The following is a 21,128-nucleotide window of genomic DNA, read 5'->3' as shown; positions in this document are numbered from 1 at the left end:
ATTACAAACATCCATGCACCCAATGCAGGAGCAGGGACATAAGTGAAACAAATACTAACAGATTTAAAGGGGGAAATAGAATGCAATGCATTCATATTAGGAGACTTCAACACACAACTCACTCCAAAGGACAGATCAATGAAAAAGAAAATAAGTAAGGACTCAGAGGCACTGAACAACACACTAGAACAGATGGACCTAACAGACATCTACAGAACACTGCACCCAAAAGCAGCAGGATACACATTCTTCTCAAGTGCACATGGATCATTTTCCAGAATACACCACATACTAGGCCACAAAAACAGCTTCAGTAAATTCAAAAAGACTGAAATTCTACCAACCAACTTCTCAGACCACAAAGGTATAAAACTAGAAATAAATTGTACAAAGAAACAAAAAGGCTCACAAACACATGGAGGCTTAACAACATGCTCCTAAATAATCAATGGTCAGTGACAAAATTAAAACAGAGGTCAAGCAACATATGGAGACAAATGACAACAACAGCATAAAGCCCCAACTTCTAACAGCATAAAGCCCAAGACTTCTAAGACGAAAGTATATTGCAATCCAGGCCTATTTAAAGAAGGAAGAAAAATCCCAAATAGTCTAAAGTCACAATTATCGAAATTGGAAAAAGAAGAACAAATGAGGCTCAAAGTCAGCAGAAGGATGGACACAATAAAGATCAGAGAAGAAATAAATAAAATTGAGAATAAAACAATAGAAAAAAATCAATGAAACCAAGAGCTGGTTCTTTGAGAAAATGAACAAAATAGATAAACCCCTAGCCAGACTTATTAAGAGAAAAAGAGAATCTCCACACATAAACAGAATCAGAAATAAGAAAGGAAAAAATCACAACGGACACCACAGAAATACAAAGAATTATTAGAGAATACTATGAAAATCTATATGCTGACAAGCTGCAAAACCTAGAAGAAATGGACAACGTCCTAGAAAAATACAACCTTCCAAGACTACCAAGGAAGAAACAGAAAAATCTAAACAGACCAATTACCAGCAACGAAATTGAATCGGTAATCAAAAAACTACCCAAGAACAAAACCCCCGGGCTGGATGGATTCACCACTGAATCTTACAAGACATATAGAAAAGACATAATGTCCATTATCCTTATAGTTTTCCAAAAAATAGAAGAGGAGGGAATACTTCCAAACTCATTCTATGAAGTCAGCATCACTCTACTACCAAAACCAGGCAAAGACACGCCAAAAAAAGAAAATTACAGACCAATATCCCTGATGAACGTAGATGCAAAAATACTCAACAAAATATTAGCAAGCAGAATTCAAACATACATCAAGAGGATCAAACACCATGATCAAGTGGGATTCATCTCAGGGATGCAAGGATGGTACAACACTCAAAAATCCATCAACATCATCTACCACATCAACAAAAACCACATGATCATCTCCATAGATGCTGAAAGAGCATTCAACAAAATTCAACATCCATTCATGATAAAAACTCCCAACAAAATGGGTATAGAGGGCAAGTGCCTCAACATAATAAAGGCCACATATGACAAACCCACAACCAACATCATACTTAACAGGGAGAAGCTGAAAGCTTTTCACCTAAGACTGGGAACAAGACGGATGCCCACTCTGCCCACTGCTATACAACATAGTCTTGGAGGTCCTAGTGATAGCAATCAGACAAAACAAAGAAATATAAGGAATCCAGATTGGTAAAGAAGTCAAACTGTCACTATTTGCAGATGACATGATACTGCACATAAAAAACCCTAAAGACTCCATTCCAAAACTACTAGAATTAATATCTGAATTCAGCAAAGTTGCAGGATTCAAAATTAATACACAGAAATCTGTTGCATTCCTATACACTAAGCAGAAAGACAAATCAGAAAAACAATTTCATTCACAATGGCATCAAAAAGAATAAAATACCTAGGAATAAACCTAACCAAGGAAGTGAAAGACCTATACCCTAAAAACTACAAGACACTCCTTAGAGAAATTAAAGAGGACAGTAACAAATGGAAACTCATCCCATGCTCTTGGCTAGGAAGAATTAATATTGTCAGAATGGCCATCCTGCCTAAAGCAATATACAGATTCAATGCAATCCCTAACAAAATACCAACAGCATTCTTCAACAAACTGGAATAAATAGTTCAAAAATTCATATGGAACTGCAAAAGACCCCGAATAGCCTAAGCAAACGTAAGAAGGAAGAATAAAGCAGTGGGTATCTTGCTTCCCAACTTCAAGCTCTACTACAAAGCCACAGTAATGAAGACAATTTGGTACTGGCACAAGAACAGACCCACAGACGAGTGGAATAGAATAGTGAGTCCAGATATTAACCCAATCATATATGGTCAATTAATATATGATAAAGGAGCCATGGATATACAATGGGGAAACAAGAGCCTCTTCAACAGCTAGTGCTGGCAAAACTGGACAGCTACATGTAAGAGAATGAAACTGGATCATTGTCTAACCACATACACAAAAGTAAATTCAAAATGTATCAAAGACCTGAATGTAAGCCATGAAACCATAAAACTCTTAGAAAAAAACATAGGCAAAAATCTCTTGGACATAAACATGAGTGACTTCTTCACAAACATATCGCTCCGGGCAAGGGAAAGAAAAGCAAAAATGAACAAGTGGGACTATATCAAGATGAAAAGCTTCTGTACAGCAAAGGACATCATCAATAGAACAAGAAGACATCTTACAGTATGGGAGAATATATTCATAATGACGTATCTGATAAAAGATTGACATCCAAAATATATAAAGAACTCACATACCTCCAGAAACAAAAGGCAAATAATCCAGTTAAGAAATGAGCAGAGGAGCTGAATAGACAGTTCTCCAAAGAAGAAATTCAGATGGTCAACAGACACATGAAAATGTGCTCCACATAGCGAGTCATCAGAGAAATGCAAATCAAAACCACAATGAGGTATCACCTCACACCAGTAAGGATCGCCACCATCCAAAGGACAAACAACAACAAATGTTGGCAAGGTTGTGGAGAAAGGGGAACCCTCCTACAATGCTGGTGGGAATGTGAATTAGTTCAACCATTGTGGAAAGCAGTATGGAGGTTCCTCAGAATGCTCAAAATAGAAATACCATTTGACCCAGGAATTCCACTCCTAGGAATTTACCCTAAGAATGCAGGAGCCCAGTTTGAAAAAGACAGATGCACCCCTATGTTTATAGCCAGGAAATGGAAGCAACCTAAGTGTCCATCAGTAGATGAATGGATAAAGAAGATGTGGTACATATACACAATGAAATATTATTTAGCCATAAGAAGAAAACAAATCCTACCATTTGCAGCAACATGGATGGAGCTAGAGGGTATTATGCTTAGTGAAATAGGGCAGGCAGAAAGACAAGTATCAAATGATTTCACTCATATGTAGAGTATAAGAACAGAGAAAAAAACTGAGGGAACAAAACAGCAGCAGACTCACAGAACCCAAGAATGGACTAACAGTTACTAAAGGGAAAGGCACTGGGGAGGAAGGGTAGGAAGGGAGGGACAAGGGGGGAAAAGGGGCATTATGATTAGCATACATAATATAGGGGGTGGAGGGCATGGAGAGGGCTGTGGAACACAGAGAAGACAAGTAGTGATTCTACAGCATCTTACTATGCTGATGAACAGTGACTGTAATGGGGTATGTGGTGGGGACTTGATGATGGGATGTCACTCATGTAATTGTAGATTAATGATACCTCCCCCAAAAAAATCACATCTACTACTTCTAGAACATGATTCCTCTTTTCCAGTTCAGTTCTATCAGTTCAAACTTGTTCATCTCTAAACTCGACTATGAAGTCCCCAACTGAGTATTTTGGTTTCTATCTCACCAGGACTACTTAACGCATTTTAGACAGATGATGACAGAGTATGACAGGTAGGATAAAGCAAAGTGAAGAATAGGATACCTGAAGGCAAGGAAAATGAATTTTATCTTCACTTTCTTTCCTATTTAATGCACATTTATTTATATACTTCAAGATCCACTCAAATATTATCTCCAGTTTTGAAGCCTTCCCAGTTCCTTCAGGCAAAGTGCATACTCTTCTTTCTCCTTTATACATAGTTCCCTCAGAGCACTTTCTGTAGTGATTATTTTTTCACGTATAAGTTGCTCAACTGGACAGAAGGCTAGTCTTATTCTAGCACAAGGCCCAGCATCAAAAATATCTGTTGAACAGATGAATGAACAACAATTTTAGTCTAGAATTAGTAATTTTAAGGAAGAAAACCTAAATATGAACAAAGGTAGGGGTGCAAAGACAAAAGAAATAGAATTTGTCTAATTACCTAAATATAGATAAAAACTGAAGAGCAAAGGGTAAAAAATAAATACAAAACATATTTCTACCTCAATAAGGGTAGAGAGTTAAGGGTACTAGCTCATAGAGAGCCCCATGGAAATATTTAATAGAGAAATAGATTATTTAGAATTTCATAGAGAAATGCAGAGGTGGAAGAAGAGCCCTAAAACATAAAACTTGTTCTCTCAGATAAGAATACTCAACTAGAAACAAATTAATTTGTGCTCATAAAATGTTCATGAAATAGACCATTTTAATTAAGGAGAAAGCACTGTAAAATAGATCATCAGTCCCTTCTAATCCCATCCCGCCAAAGGTACCAGAGTATATAGAATTCAATTAGAAAAACTGGCTCAAAGGCAGCCTATGAAAAACCAGCAAAAGTATGTAATAGAAGGAATGTTATTAAAATTAAATCAACACACAGAATTGAAGGTTTTAATTTTTATTACAACATTCTATATTTTATAGACCTGTATTATTAAAAAGAAAGGAAGAGCCTGGAAAAGCAATTTTTTATAAGGAGGTACAGTTCTATATTTCAGGGAAAATGTAAAAATATTCAAGATAATGTCTGCCTGCTGCATATTTCAGTGTTAAATAAATGGCTTACTCACTGTAAAATGGTTCAGATACTTAATACTTTGGCAGGTTCATGACCAACCACAAAAACACTAGATCAGTGACCCTGAAACTTTTCTGGGTCACACATCTCTCTGAGACTCCAGTAAAGCTATGGTCCTGTCCCACAGAAAAGCAGGCGGATCCATATACCTACCAATTTAAGTATGTCATGCAGTCACAGAGCCCCTACTGTCTATTTATGATTTCCTAGAGATCCAAGGATCCAAGCTGTATTAACTGCTACCTTAATGAGTAGAAATAGCAAATGACACAAGGCTCCTCAGAAATGGAATAAACTGTTAATAACAACTTAGGAGCTTTTTTCTTGGTCATCAAGGTAATAAAAAAATACTGAATTATAAATATCTCTATTGATTGAATACTACCAAGTGATATACAATAAGACAGAGCTAAAATGCATGCACATGCCTTAAATTTGAAACCCCAAGTATTTAAAAATAAGATCTCTATTAATAATAGTAATAACAGCTAATAGCTATTGCACATTATGTACTGAGTGCTGTCTAAGTGTTTCAAACATATTCATATTATATATAAATGTCAATAATTATTATTCCCTTTTCACAAATAAGTAAATTAAAGCACATAAAGGTGCAAACAGCATGAAGGAAAAATGACATGGAACAGAAATTATTGCAATTAGGAAGCAAAATATTTCCTTATAGTGTGCACCTTACAGTGTGCAACTTAGACTACATTTGGATTATTACAAACAAAAGTTCCACAAAGCAAGAACATATTGTCCAAACTCCAGAAGGATGACAATCTTGATCCTTTTCCTCATCCCTGCCAAAATAATCCTTGTAATACCATATTCACATTGGAGTACATTGTAACCAGAAATGTGAACACAAAATGTTCAAAACAAACACAACACTAAAGGATTTACAAGATTAAAAATGGAAGACGAATTTTGAGGATAACAAAACAGCTTTCTAGACCACTCTCTTTTGCATAAGGACCAGCAGTAAGTCATGCTTTGGAAAAATCAGCATCTTAGTAACATGTACAAAATCTGAAACAGGGTACCTTTTTCTACAAAGGAAGTTTAAGTTTCACTACCTACTTTTTTCAAGGCTCTGCCTCCTTTTTTGCCGTCTTGGTGCCATGCCTCCCTCTTCCACTCCAAGGATAACCATACAAGCAGAGAAAACCTCACAGGCTCAGTCTTATTAAATCCCAATAATTGCAAGGCAAGTTTCAGATTCCTTGGATGTGCCTATGCTGTGCCACATACAATGCAGCATACACCAAATATTTATTGAATGGCTCAATCTATTCCAGGAGAAAATGCATGTCTTAATATTTTCTACTTCCCTTAATACTACTATCAATACACATTATTACATTATTATTGCATCAGAATGATGCAATAAAACAAATCTTTTATCTTAAACTGCATGACAGAAATGTTGCCATTTTGTTAGATTCTACACCCAAGGGAAAAAAGAAGACTAATTTTTTTAGATAAGTCTATGCAGCTACTGGTAATCCAAAACACTATGAAAAATGTATCTGAATGTATTCCTTTTTTTTAAAACAATGACATACTATAATCTACTATGATTATATTAACATACTATCATATATTAACATACTATAATTTCTTAATTTTCTTTGTAAAATGAAGACACAACAAAACCATGAATCTTTTTCTTTATACAACCAATAAACTTTTTGATTTAGATATGAGAAATTAGCTCCATTAAAATGAGTTGGTCTTCTGCCTTAATAGTAAAATTCCAAATTCACTGAAGGTTGAAGATCAAGAAACAATGAAATTTAACATACAAAATTTACAAACTATACACAGAGCTTCTTGGAAGTTGATACCAGTTAAAAGAAGCTAATCTCCATGCATTAAAAAGGTCTTACTATAGGAAGCATCCAAGAGCAAAACTTCAGACTAAAATATTCCCTCATATGAAGCAACTTACAGTTGCTGAATATCAGTTTACCAGAACAGGCAAGTATGGCCTTATCTTGGCAAAACTCAGAATACAGTTTCTTCAACATGCTAGAAGACAGGCTTGATGCACCACTCTTCCATCTGCTTTGTTCTGTTTCTTTAGGCCCCAAATGGAATTTAAACTCTTTGAGTAACAGCCAAAATTTTATTAATCACAGGAAAGTACTTAGAGCAAAGTAGCAGCATGATATGAGTAACAGAGGTAGATAGAATGACAGGCGGAACAGCCTTGGTAATCACCTTCGAGTCTATGTTGAGACAGTACATCTATACAACATGTATAGGAATCACATTGAATAATTTATTCTATTCCCACTTACCTGATGAGCTCTCAGTAAAAACTGTTAATGTCTGTCCTCCAACACTTTGTAAGACAAATGGATGTTCTCTAGGAGCACTGACTGAAGCTGGTTTTCCGCCAATATCATGAATATTTGCAAGATCCTCATTCAAAGTAAATGACACCTAAAAGACACATTAACCAGAGATTATTACAATAGACTTTTGCATTCAAAGTATCTGTTCAGAAATTCTGATTATAAATCAAATACTGTTTTAAAAATGTGAATCTCTTCTAGTCATTTTATTAAATGTTTTTCTAAAATTGCATTAAAAACCTTTAGTACTAATCATAAGAAGAAAGTCTATTCCCATTTGTCTTGAATAATGGGACTAATCTACCATTATAATCAGCTTTCAAATGCTTTCTCTGGTCTATGGCTGAAGAAATTCTATTTCCAAAATAGGAGTAAAAATTTTTCCTAAGGTCTTTGAAGTCAAGGAGTCATGTCTTATTACATTTATGTCCTCATAAATGTACATCCTTAAATATATATTAAATATTATTTTACACATACACATCCTAGCAAAGTGTCTGGCACATTAAGAAAACAGTATTTGCTGAATAAGTGAATATTTTAAGAGTATTAAGAAAGTGATTGTGCTTGAAGGGGGAGAAAAACAAGCTATTTACTAAGAAAGCTTAAACACTCCCATAAGCAGAGGATATGTTTCTTTTTTAGGTCTTAAAGACTACTATATGAGTACATGGTACAGTTTTATTTTTGAATAGTTTAACAAATACAACTAAGTATTTACAAAGATAACTCAATATTGAAGTTCAGAATAAAAAGACCTAGTAAGTGTTCACTCAAAATAATTTTTACTAGGTACCAGATCTCCCCAAAAGAACACCAAATTTTACATCAAGGGGGTTTATAAACATAAAATACTGATCTCCCAACCATGTTGGGAAAGATTATAAGGTATTTACTAAATATCTCTTACCAGTATGATAGATACTGTAAATTATGTCCTGGACTTTATGGTCAAAATCTAAAGCCTTCAAAAATCCAAATCAAATAAATGCTTTTGCCACACCGAAATAATGTTAAAGTACTAATGAAGCAAAACTAAGTTTCATAATACTCAGAGAGTGGATATTTTAAGTCAAAGTAGAAAAATGCAAAGAATGACCAACTAGAAAGGAGTCCATTCATTCACACACAGGAAGTGTTTATACTGTCATGTATTCCTGACCAGAGCCACTTAGTTTTGGTGTAGAGTTTTCCTGAATTCAAATATCACCCTCTCTTAAATATTACTAATATACAATAAAATAGTTCATGTTTAAAATAAAATTTTCATGAAAGTAATCTTACCTCAGTCCTTCCTTGATTCCTAAGAGGAAAGGAAAAATTTTAATTATTTAGATGTCATGTTTTTTTCAAAAATGTATGCTAATAACTAAAAGAAAGAACACTACTTCATATTACATAAAATATCACAGTTATAGAACTAAACTAATATTTACCATTGGTTCTCCTCAACTTTCCTATGTGTAATCCTATATAAAAAACAAAAGTCACATTAATCCCATATGAGAATTTAAGATATCATGAATTTTTGTCATTTAGCACTATTACAACTTGTCCTGATATTTTATCCAAATAATGATCCTATTACAATTCTTACTTACCTTTATCTCTGAGCATTTTTAGCTTTCAGCAGCATGTGAATGCATACTTAATACTAGACATACAGTACTTGGGAAAATTTTGCTATTTATTTTATCTAGTGCAAGAAGATTCATTTAACTAAGAAAACTTTAAAGATAAAAAATTATTAAATTTAACAATATTTTTAAATTGTAAGCAATTTTTCTCCACTATAAAAATACAGTACCATATATAAACATACAGACAAGCCAAAGGAAGTCTTAAAATAGACATAATTCCACTTTTAACATCTAGGTATGGTAAATATTCTTCTAGACCATTTTCCATATATTTGAATTACATATTTTTCAACTTTTTTGACCCATAGAATCAATGTACATCTTATATAATAGCCTAATTAAACAAAACAAAACATGTATTAAATACTTACTATATGAAAAATACTGAGTGTAAGGTCCCTATCCCCAGACAGTAGGAGATAGAAAAGCTATGTCCACAACTATAAAACAATATAAATATTTATGGTTTAATTAAGAGAGCCACAAAATGCCAGGATCAGATAGGAGGACACCACTTCTTCCATTTTAAGAGTTAAGGAATGAGTCAACAAAAGAGGCAGCCTGAGCAAAGTCTTAGAGGTGACAGGGATTTCAATAGGCTAAGATGGGAAGACTTCATCAGAAGTAAACAGCTGAGCTGATACACAGGAAGAGTGATCATGAACATGTAATCAGACTTGGCTAGAAGGGAGAGTACAACATAAGGAATAGTGGGAGATGAACTATAAAGGACAAAGAACTGGGACTACACCATGGAAAATCTTAAATATCACAGTACAGAGGATGGACTTCTTTCTTTAGGCAATGGAGAACCACAAGTACTGCTTGAACAAAAGAATAACAAATACAAAGATATGCTTTGAGAAATTTGCCCCAGAAAAATATATAGATTGGATATGAAGACCAGTTGGAAAACTACTATTCTCCATAACACCACCAAGCAAAATTCCAGCCTGCTTTCATTCAGTGGCTCACTCATTCAATCTTTTCTTTTTTTTTCCTTTATTTTTTATTATTTTTATTTTGGTATCATTAATCTACAATTACATGAAGAACATTATGTTTACTAGGCTCCCCCCTTCACCAAGTCCACCCCACATACCCCTTCACAGTCACTGTACATCTGCGTTGAAAGATGCTGTAAAATCACTACTTGCCCTCTCTGTGTTGCACAGCCCTCCCCATGCCCCCCACACACTATACATGCTAATCGTAATACCCACTTTCTTTTTCCCCGCCCTTATCCCTCCCTTCCCACCCATCCTCCCCAGTCCCTTTCCCTTTGGTAACTGTTAGTCCATTCTTGGGTTCTGTGATTCTGCTGCTGTTTTGTTCCTTCAGTTTTCCTTTGTTCTTATACTCCACATATGAGTGAAATCATTTGGTACTTGTCTTTCTCTGTCTGGCTTATTTCACTGAGCATAATACCCTCTAGCTCCATCCACATTGTTGCAAATGGTAGGATCTCTTTTTTTCTTATGGCTGAGTAATATTCCATTGTGTATATGTACCACCTCTTCTTTATCCATTCATCTACTGATGGACATTCAGGTTGCTTTTATATCTTGGCTATTATAAATAGTGCAGCAATAAACATTGGGGTGCATCTGTCTTTTTCAAAATGGAGTGCTGCATTCTTAGGGTAAATTCCTAGAAGAAGAATTCCTGGGTCAAATGGTATTTCTATTTTGAGCATTGTGAGGAACCTCCATACTGCTTTCCACAATGCTTGAACTAATATACATTCCCACCAGCAGTGTAGGAGGGTTCCCCTTTCTCCACAACCTTGCCAACATTTGTAGTTGTTGGTCTTTTCAATGATGGTGATCCTTACTGGTGTGAGGTGATATCTCATTGTGATTTTAATTTGCATTTCTCTGATGACAAGCGATGTGGAGCATCTTTTCATGTGCCTGTTGGCCATCTGAATTTCTTCTTTAGAGAACTGTCTATTCAGCTCCTCTGCCCATTTTTTAAATTGGATTATTTGCTTTTTGTTTGTTGAGGTGCGTGAGCTCTTTATATATTTTGAATGTCAATCCTTTATTGGATCTGTCATTTATGAATATATTCTCCCATACTGTAGGATGCCTTTTTGTTCTATTGATGGTGTCCTTTGCTGTACAGAAGCTTTTTAGCTTGATATAGTCCGACTTGTTCATTTTTGCTTTTCTTTCACTTGCCCGGGGAGATATATTCATGAAGAAGTCACTCATGTTTATGCCCGTAAGATTTTTCTCTATGTTTTTTTTCTAAGAGTTTTATGGTTTCATGACTAACATTCAGGTCTTTGATCCATTTCGAATTTACTTTTGTGTATGGGGTTAGACAGTGATCCAGTTTCATTCTCTTACATGTAGCTGTCCAGTTTTGCCAGCACCATCTGTTGAAGAGACTGTCATTTCCCCATTATATGTCCAGGGCTCCTTTATCGTATATTAATTGACCAGATATGTTTGGGTTAATGTCTGGAGTCTCTATTCTGTTCCACTGGTCTGTGGCTCTGTTCTTGTGCTCGTACCAAATTGTCTTGATTACTGTGGCTTCGTAGTAGAGCTTGAAGTTGGGAAGCGAGATCCCCCCACTTTATTCTTCCTTCTCAGGATTGCTTTGGCTATTCGGGGTCTTTGGCGGTACCATATGAATTTTTGAACTATTTGTTCCAGTTCATTGAAGAATGCTGTTGGTAATTTGATAGGGATTGCATTGAATCTGTAGATTGCTTTGGGCAGGATGGCCATTTTGACAATATTAATTCTTCCTAGCCAGGAGCATGGGATGAGTTTCCATTTGTTAGTGATCTCTTTAATTTCTCTTAAGAGTGTCTTGTAGTTTTCAGGGTATAGGTCTTTCACTTCCTTGGTTAGGTTTATTCCTGGGTATTTTATTCTTTTTGATGCTATTGTGAATGGAATTGTTTTCCTGGTTTCTCTATTAGTTCATTGTTAGTGTATAGGAAAGCTACAGATTTCTGTATGTTAATTTTGTATCCTGCAACTTTGCTGAATTCCGATATTAGTTCTAGTAGTTTTGCAGTGGAGTCTTTAGGGTTTTTTATGTACAATATCATGTCATCTGCAAATAATGACAGTTTAACTTCTTCTTTACCAATCTGGATTCCTTGTATTTCTTCGTTTTGTTTGATTGCCAAAGCTAGGACCTCCAGTACTATGTTGAATAACAGTGGGGAGAGTGGGCATCCCTGTCTTGTTCCCAATCTCAGAGGAAAAGCTTTCAGCCTCTCGCAGTTCAGTATGATGTTAGCTGTGGGTTTATCATACATGGCCTTTTTTATGTTGAGGTACTTGCCCTCTATGCCCATTTTGTTGAGAGTTTTTATCATGAATGGATGTGGAATTTTGTCAAATGCTTTTTCAGCATCTATGGAGATGATCATGTGGTTTTTGTCCTTTTTATTGATGTGGTGGATGATGTTGATGGATTTTCGAATGTTGAACCATCCTTACATCCCTGGGATGAATCAAACTCGATCATGATATATGACCTTTTTGATGTATTTTTGAATTCGGTTTGCTAATATTTTGTTGAGTATTTTTGCATCTATGTTCATCAGGGATATTGGTCTGTAGTTTTCTTTTTTGGTGGGGTCTTTGCTTGGTTTTGGTATTATGGTGATATTGGCTTCATAGAATGAGTTTGGAAGTATTCCCTCCTCTCCTATTTTTTGGAAAACTTTAAGGAGAATGGGTATTATGTCTTCTCTGTATGTCTGATAAAATTCCGTGGTAAATCCATCTGGCCCAGGGGTTTTGTTCGTAGGTAGTTTTTTGATTACTGATTCAATTTCGTTGCTGGTAATTGGTCTGTTTAGATTCTCTATTTCTTCCTTGGTCAATCTTGGAAGGTTGTATTTTTCTAGGTTCCATTTCTCCTAGGTTTTCCAGCTTGTTAGCATATAGGTTTTCATAGTATTCTCTAATAATTCTTTGTATTTCTGTGGGGTCCGTCGTGATTTTTCCTTTCTCGCTTCTAATTCTGTTGATGTGTGTTGACTCTCTTTTTCTCTTAATAAGTCTGGCTAGAGGCTTATCTATTTTGTTTATTTTCTCAAAGAACCAGCTCTTGGATTCATTGATTTTTTCTATTGTTTTATTCTTCTCAATTTTATTTATTTCTTATTTCTGCTGACCTTAGGCCTCATTTGTTCTTCTTTCTCCAGTTTCGATAATTGTGACTTTAGACCATTCATTTGGGATTGTTCTTCCTTCTTTAAATATGCCTGGATTGCTATATACTTTCCTCTTAAGACTGGTTTTGCTGTGTCCCAAAGAAGTTGGGGCTTTGTGTTGTTGTCATTTGTTTCCATATATTGCTGGATCTCCATTTTAATTTGGTCATTGATCCATTGATTATTAAGGAACATGTCGTTAAGCCTCCATGTGTTTGTTAGCCTTTTTCCTTTCTTTGTACAGTTTATTTCTAGTTTTATGCCTTTGTGGTCTGAAAAGTTGGTTGGTAGGATTTCAATCTTTCGGAATTTACGGAGGCTCTTTTTGTAGCCTAGTATGTGGTCTATTCTGGAAAAAGTTCCATGTGCACTTGAGAAGAATGTGTATCCTGCTGCTTTTGAATGTAGAGTTCTGTAGATGTCTATTAGGTCCGTGTGTTCTAGTGTGTTGTTGAGTGCCATTGTGTCCTTACTTATTTTCTGTCTGGTGGATCTGTACTTTGGAGTGAGTGGTGGGTTAAAGTCTCCCAAAATGAATGCATTGGATTCTATTTCCTCCTTTAATTCTGTTAGTATTTGTTTCACATATATTAGTGCTCCTGTATTGAGTGCATATATGTTTATAATGGTCATATTCTCTTGTTGGACTGAGCCCTTTATCATTATGTAATGTCCTTCTTTATCTCTTGTTATTTTCTTTATTTTGAAGTCTATTTTGTCTGATACTATTATTGCAACACCTGCTTTTATCTCTCTGTTGTTTGCGTGAAATATCTTTCTCCATCCCTTGACTTTTAATCTGTGCATGTCTTTGGGTTTGAGGTGAGTCTCTTGTAAGCAGCATATAGATGGGTCTTGCTTTTTTATCCATTCTATTACTCTGTGTCTTTTGATTGGTGCATTCAGTCCATTTACATTTAGGGTGTTTACTGAAAGAGATGTACTTATTGCCATTGGCAGCTTTAGATTCGTGGTTACCAAAGGTTCAAGGTTAGCTTGTTTACTACCTTACTGTCTAACTTAACTCGCTTATTGATCTATTATAAACATAGTCTGATGATTATTTCTCTCCCTTCTTATTCCTCCTCCACCATTCTTCATATGTTGGGTGTTTTGTTCTGTGCTCTTTTTAGGAGTGCTCCCATCTAGATCAGTCCCTCTAAAATACCCTGTAGAGGTGGTTTGTGGGAGGCAAATTTCCTCAACTTTTGCTTGTCTGAGAATTGTTTAATCCCTCCTTCATATTTAAATGATAATCATGCTGGATACAGTATCCTTGGTTCAAGGCCCTTCTGTTTCATTGCATTAAATATATCATGCCATTCTCTTCTGGCCTGTAAGGTTTCTGTTGAGAAGTCTGATGACAGCCTGATGGGTTTTCCTTTGTAGGTGACCTATTTTCTCTCTCTGGCTGTCTTTAATACCCTGTCCTTGTCCTTGATCTTTGCCATTTTAATTATTATGTATCTTGGTGTTGTCCTCTTTGAGTCCCGTCTCTCGGGAGTTCTGTGTGCTTCCGTAGTCTGAGCAACTATTTCCTCCCCCAGTTTGGGGAAGTTCTCAGCAATTATTTCTTCAAGGACACTTTCTATCCCTTTTTCTCTCTCTTCTTCTTCTTCTGGTACCCCTATAATGCGGATATTGTTCCTTTTGGATTGGTCACACAGTTCTCTTAATATTGTTTCATTCCTGGAGATCCTTTTATCTCTCTCTGCGTCAGCTTCTATGCGTTCCTGTTCTCTGGTTTCTATTCTATCAATGGCCTCTTGCATCTTATCCATTCTGCTTATAAATCCTTCCAGAGTTTGTTTCACTTCTGTAATCTCCCTCCGGATGTCTGTAATCTCCCTCCAGACGTCATCCCTTAGCTCTTTCATATTTCTGTGCAGCTCTGTCAGCATGCTTATGATTTTTATTTTGATTTCTTTTTTCAGGGAGACTGGTTAGGTATGTCTCTGCAGATCCTCTCTCAGGTGTTGTCTGAACTATCTTGGACTGGACTAAATTTTTTTGCCTTTTCATGGTGATAGCGGTGGCTGTAGGCAGGTTGCAGGTGTGTCAGCTGGGAGAAGAAAGTCCTTTCCTGCTTACTGGATGCCTTGCCCTTCTCCGCTGCCTGTGTCAGTAACCCACACTCCTGAAGCAGCCACTGCTAAGCTGCTGTGGGTGGGGCCTCCGTCAGAGCAGTGCCAAGCCCCGCGGGGAGTGGCAGGCATGCCAGGTGTCCTCCTCCATGATAGCGGTGCCCCTGCTGGGCAGCTATGTGCCAGCAGCGGCTTTTGGGTCTGGCCCGGGCGGTTGTGCGTTGGGCTGGGATTCGGGTTGGCTGCTCGGAGCACGCCTGCTCCCTCTGGCACCGCTGCAGGTGCGCGCGGGGCTGTCCTGCGTGGACCTCACCCAGACTCCTCTGGCTCCCCTGCCGCCGGTGTGTGTGAGCTGCACCTGGGCTGTTTGGTCGCCACTGCTGCGGGCTCGCACAGGCCTCTCCTGGTCCCCTCTGGCACCGTTGGCTCACGCAATCTCCTCCTGATGCCGTCTGGTGCCACTGCCCCCAGCAGGCGCTGCCACTCTCCCTCTACTGGGCCGGTGTTTCGGGGTCTGCACCGGTTGTAGGAATGACTGGCAGGCTACTTAGTGTCGTGAGGGGCTTCAAAGCTGCGCTGCCTCCCCGGGGTTTAGGGCGCCTAAAGTTCCCGGGATTCCCAGCTGCTGGCTATGTGTGCCAGGATGACTTCATCCAGCTATGGGGTCCCTGTCTCTTTAAGACTTGCAGAAAGCACTCGCTTTTCTTTTGTCTCAGGGGTGCCGGTTGCGGGGACCTGCTCACGGGTTTTGCTTTTCCATTTCTCTAATATCCAGCACCCCGGGCATCTTGTGTCTGCGCTCCGGGTGCGGATTTCTAGAGATGGTTGTTTAGCAGTCCTGGGCTTTCACTCCCTCTCTGTTCCAACTCCTTTCTTCCTGCTGGGTTCTGGGGTGGGGGAGCGTTCGGGTCCCGCCTGGCCGCAGCTTGTATCTTACCCCCTTCGTGTGATGCTGAGTTCTCACAGATGTAGATATATCCTGGCTGTTGTACTGCATCCACTGGTGTCTCTTTCAGGAATAGTTGTATTTATTGTATTTTCATAAATATATATGTTTTGGGGAGGAGATTTCCTCTGAACTACTCATGCCACCATCTTCCTGTGATCCCCACTCATTCAATCTTAAGTGTCTACTACACATCCACTAGGCATTGTGCCAAGTACAGAGTATTGTATGAGTATAGGTTTTTAATCTTCAAGAAGGTCCCTGTTTAATGAACAAAGACCCAACACATAAACAACTAGAAACACGATAATAAATTTGTGACAGAGGTACAACATATTGTCATGGAAATACAGATGAGAAAGCTAGGAAAAGATAAAACGAAACAAGGATGATGGTAACAACATGGAAGCATTCCAGGCTACAAATGTAATCCAGCCAAATACCAGAAATGAGAAGGAATGTAGCACACTGTTTTCAGCATCAGTAATAGTAGGCTGGAATCAAACGGTAAAGAGCCTCTTAGGCCAGACTAAGGAATCCAGAATCCCTTTCATATATTAAATGCAGTATAAATCTTTTGGCAGGGTAAGTATCTAGAACAGAGGTGAAAACATTTTAGGATTTCACATAAAAATATGAATTTCTGAAACTGAAAGATTTGGGAACAACGTGCCCTCAATTCATGACAACAGTCCCCTCAGCATGCACAGATAGGCTGGTATTGCATTCAGTGCAGTCTTTTCCCTATCACTTCTGAACTTGGCTTCCAGAGGCATTTCATTTAGGACAGAGAGACTGTAAGCAAAACAAAGGCAAAGATGCAGAAGGTACTCACATAATGTTTACTGAATTGATGCTACTGAAAAAACTCACATAAAAAGTAATGCAGGCTTGAACCAGGTAATGGTAGAATGCAAGGAAAAGCATATGGCAGGGTATTTAAGCTGTCAGTACTGATAGAAGAGGAAATGACTGAAATTACGCAGCAAGGAAAAAGGATGGATTAAAGATCAGGCTGACATTTCCAGTCTGGGTGACTAGAAAATCACCCAAATGCAATTAGGGAACACAGTAGGGAAGGATGACTTCATTTTCATGTACATACACTTATAATGACATCTTAGCTGGAATGATAAAAGAGGATGATGAACTCTGGGGAAGTCAATTTTCTGGAATAAAAGTTAATCCTTGAAACTTAAACTTATTTTGAAAGGATTTTATATTTTATATAGTGTTTCCATGGTTAAAATTATAAACATCAACTAGCATAGCATCATTAATGACTGAAGTATACATCTGGCCCATCTGTTCATGGAAGGTCCCATAATGCTATACAGTTTCTCCCCATTATTCTGAGTCCATTTCTCAATATCCCACAGCTACTACTTTAGACTCCAGTATGGTTCTTCTTGCCTCTTTGTTTTTTATGTTAATCATTTGTTTTTCCTTCTTCTTACATTTTTAAATACTTCTTAGATTTGACACCAGTAGGACCAGAATTTTCATTAACCACTGATAGCCATTAATCCTTTTACAGGGTAAGAAAATCAACCAAATAATAATACCAAGTCTTTAACTGTGCTGCAAGGTTTTTTGCTGTCTTTGTTTTGTTTTGTTTTTAATTCCTCTTCACGCATCCCCTTCTTGAACAGTTTAGCTTGAAAATTGCAAGGTGAGGCCAAGAAGGCAGAGTGGGTTGAGGAGGGTGGGCTTAGCCCAAGGTTCCTGGAGTATGGAGGGCAAGTGTCAGCGCCCAGCAGGGTAAGGAAGGCATCTCCATAAAGGAATGCATCAGCAAGACTGTGTCAGAAACTAGCAGGGGGAGGGCAACCACATGGGAGGATGACTTGAAGCAGGCTGCTGGAATGTACGCTTAAGAGAAGAGAGCACCTGAGGAACAGGGGATGGGAGCCTGCACAGGCTGAGGAGAGCATCCCTGTGGAGGACAGCCAAGATAGCTGCCTAATGAGGGGTGCTATAGTCCAAGCAGAGCAGGGAGAGGGCACTCACACACTGCTAGAGGAAGGGAAGTCTGAACAAATAAGAACAGAGGTCTGAACAAATGGGTGAATATATTAAAGATAAAAGGAATCAGACTTATCACTTCAGAAAAGAAGTACAGATATGAAATGGAAAAGCTGGAGCACACCCTGTGGTGTTGCACTGGAATTGGATATTGGCGTAAATTCGTGATTTTCAATATATGTAGAAATTAAAAGTCTCTGAGAGAGCCCCATTAGTACAGACTGAATGATTTTTACTGACGTAAAATACAACATAAATCAAACATTTCACAAACTGAAATTTTTTGATCCAGGATGATGATGTAGAAAGAAAGCTAGCTTCAAAATTAAGCTAAAGCAAAACTATAACTAACTGAAATGCAATACAAATCAGATGTTCAGAGGTATAAACATAATCCAAGTACAATGCTTTAGGAACACTTGGCTCAATTGTTACCAACTGTTAAAATAGGCTTTGCTCTCATCTCCTTCATAACTGGACTCTCCTTTTCAGGTAAAAACAGAACCAAATCCGGGAAGAGCTACATTCCCAGCTATGTGCTTTCTCATTTGCCTCAGCCTCTTCCAACTCTTCTGCTCTACAGCCCTGTCTCTGTTGGAATGAACAACCACACCATGTAGATCTTCCTAGCTTCAGGCCAATCACATAGCAAGCTGCTGCTGCTTAACTTTGGGAGATGTGATGGGGAAGGAAGTCCATACCCACACCACATCATAAACAATGTAGGATCTACTGTCTGTACCATGTAGTGTGTGCGGCATGACAGTAGGTAAACACATGTTGACTACATAGTTTACATGCATCGATTTTATGAGTTATTAATACCATTTCCTTTTAACAGATGAGGAAACAGAGAAGGTAAACAACTTACCCAATATCACATAGATAAGTGACAGGGTCTGAATAAAGCCTAGAGCTCACTGACTCCTGAGTCTATACTCATTCATAACCAGTAGGTCACACTGTCTTTTTAAAATTTTAGTTTTCATTTTTTTACCCAAACACACTTTTTTTTAACCACAGAGAAAACCTATAGACTGGATAATCTGTCCCTAAGAATTAATAGTTGATTATACACTGGGTCTTAAAAATATCTGAAGACAGCTTCATATGCTCTGTCCTAAATCTTCAGTTAACAGCCAAAATATCTTCAAATGCTCCCCAGAGGACACTGATTATTTTTTTTAGTTTTCTCATTACATTAGTCTCACTCCACTGAGTCAACATATTTGTCCATGTCTCTAAGTACAGCACTAAGAACTAAACATAATGTTTACATTATAAGCTAAGTGGCAAAGAAAAAAAGTGGGATAATCATCCCACTTCATTTTAAACAACAGCTAATATTGGAGACATTTTTCTATAGCCACATAATGCTGGTGACTCATATTTAACTTGAAATCAACTAAAATCCTAATAACCTAGTCACATACACTGCTAAGCTATTCCTCACTCATTCTATACTTGTTTAATAGTGACTTAAGTAATTCAGTAAGAGGAATGAAAACTAAGTAAATTAGTAATACAAGAGAACCAGGAGGCTTACTATGGAATATGTGGTTTTCAAGCATTTCCACTGCAATCTTAGGGTACTAATTACTATAAATCTGTTCTCATCATTAAAAGGATCTTGATATTCTACAAGACTGTGTATCATGTTAGCTAGGAAATCTGCTAGATCTTTTATCTATATATAAAATACATACAAACATCTGTGGATTTAACATAAAGGCAAACATATAGTTTATTGTCAAAATCATGACACTCTGGAGAGTGAAAGAGGGGACTTTATTAATAACTGCACAGGGAAAACACATAGACTGGGACTATTCCAGGCAAACTGGGCAGTCTGGCCACCCTATGTATATTAGATGCAATTATGTAAACCACCTGCTTCAAACCAAGGGAGAAAAAGAGCTTCAAATTTTCTACCAAGCAAAGGGTGATAAAAGAAAATTTTCAACACATCCAACACATCCATTGCTTATTTAGCATGGTATCTGTAATATTTTACTTAGGGTTCAAAGTAAAACTTAGGTGTTGCATAAGTTCCCCTGAACCTCAGCGCCTTTTACTCTGTTTCCCACACTAGTTCCTTCCTCCCCATACCAAAGGAAAGAGTTTACATTTCTCAACCAGGAATTTTCTTTACAGAGGTTTTCAGGAATGCAGTATTCATGGCAGGGAAAGAAAAGAGAACTGAATTTACAAAACATTTTAACAAACTCTAAGGCATTTTATTTTTCTCACAAACAACCTATGGGTTGGAAAGGCATTATTATTATAGAACATGGTTTTTGTTCTAGGCCATTAAATTTTGGGGTGCTTTGTTATGAAGCAAAAGCTATTTGACAAAAAGGAGGTTACTAGTGACAGACCAGAACTATCTCAGTGTAGTAGTATGTATGGAAATCTGATTAGATTTGGGTTAACAATGACCAGCCAGCCAGAATGGAACACAAGGCCTCTGATGGACACCAGCTGAGGTTGGAAGTTTCCCTTTCTAACAAAGGCGTTTCCTCCACCAGCAAATCTACACAGTTACATGGTTCTCTAGGTGTTCCCTATTCTCTTCCAAAGCTTCCAGAAATGGATAACAGTAGCATATTGGCAAAATCCTTCTTCCGAAGCACTCAACTTGGTGTGTCTAGTTATGCCCAACTACACACTCGACTGCTCCACTACCAAAAACTTTGACTTTATATTTATATCTGTCACAAAAAGGTTGTCTGTGTGCACGTGTGCACATGACTCCTTACAGGACACCTAACTATCTCTTGACAAACCTTGCATGTTCATTTATTCTTATTTTTCAGGTGAATTCTCTACTTGAAAAAGAACTGTAACTATATTTAAAAGGCTTTACAAATTTCCAAAAACAGCTTTTTAAAA

General features: G+C 37.4%; 1 protein-coding gene across 1 annotated transcript in view; it reads right to left on the bottom strand.

Moving 5' to 3' along the window:
• Window positions 1-21,128, bottom strand: part of GTF2F2 (general transcription factor IIF subunit 2) — a 194,930-nt gene that overhangs the window by 141,838 nt on the left and 31,964 nt on the right. The window contains exons 3-4 of the mRNA XM_037002115.2: window positions 8,637-8,655; window positions 7,296-7,440 (exon numbers count right to left, since the gene is read on the bottom strand). Coding sequence (XP_036858010.1) covers window positions 7,296-7,440; window positions 8,637-8,655 — 164 coding nt within the window. The remainder of the gene's footprint in view (window positions 1-7,295; window positions 7,441-8,636; window positions 8,656-21,128) is intronic.

Source organism: Manis javanica, chromosome 9, assembly GCF_040802235.1.
Source record: "Manis javanica isolate MJ-LG chromosome 9, MJ_LKY, whole genome shotgun sequence".
Taxonomy (NCBI): Eukaryota; Metazoa; Chordata; class Mammalia; order Pholidota; family Manidae; genus Manis; species Manis javanica.
This window is presented reverse-complemented; position numbering and strand designations above follow the sequence as displayed.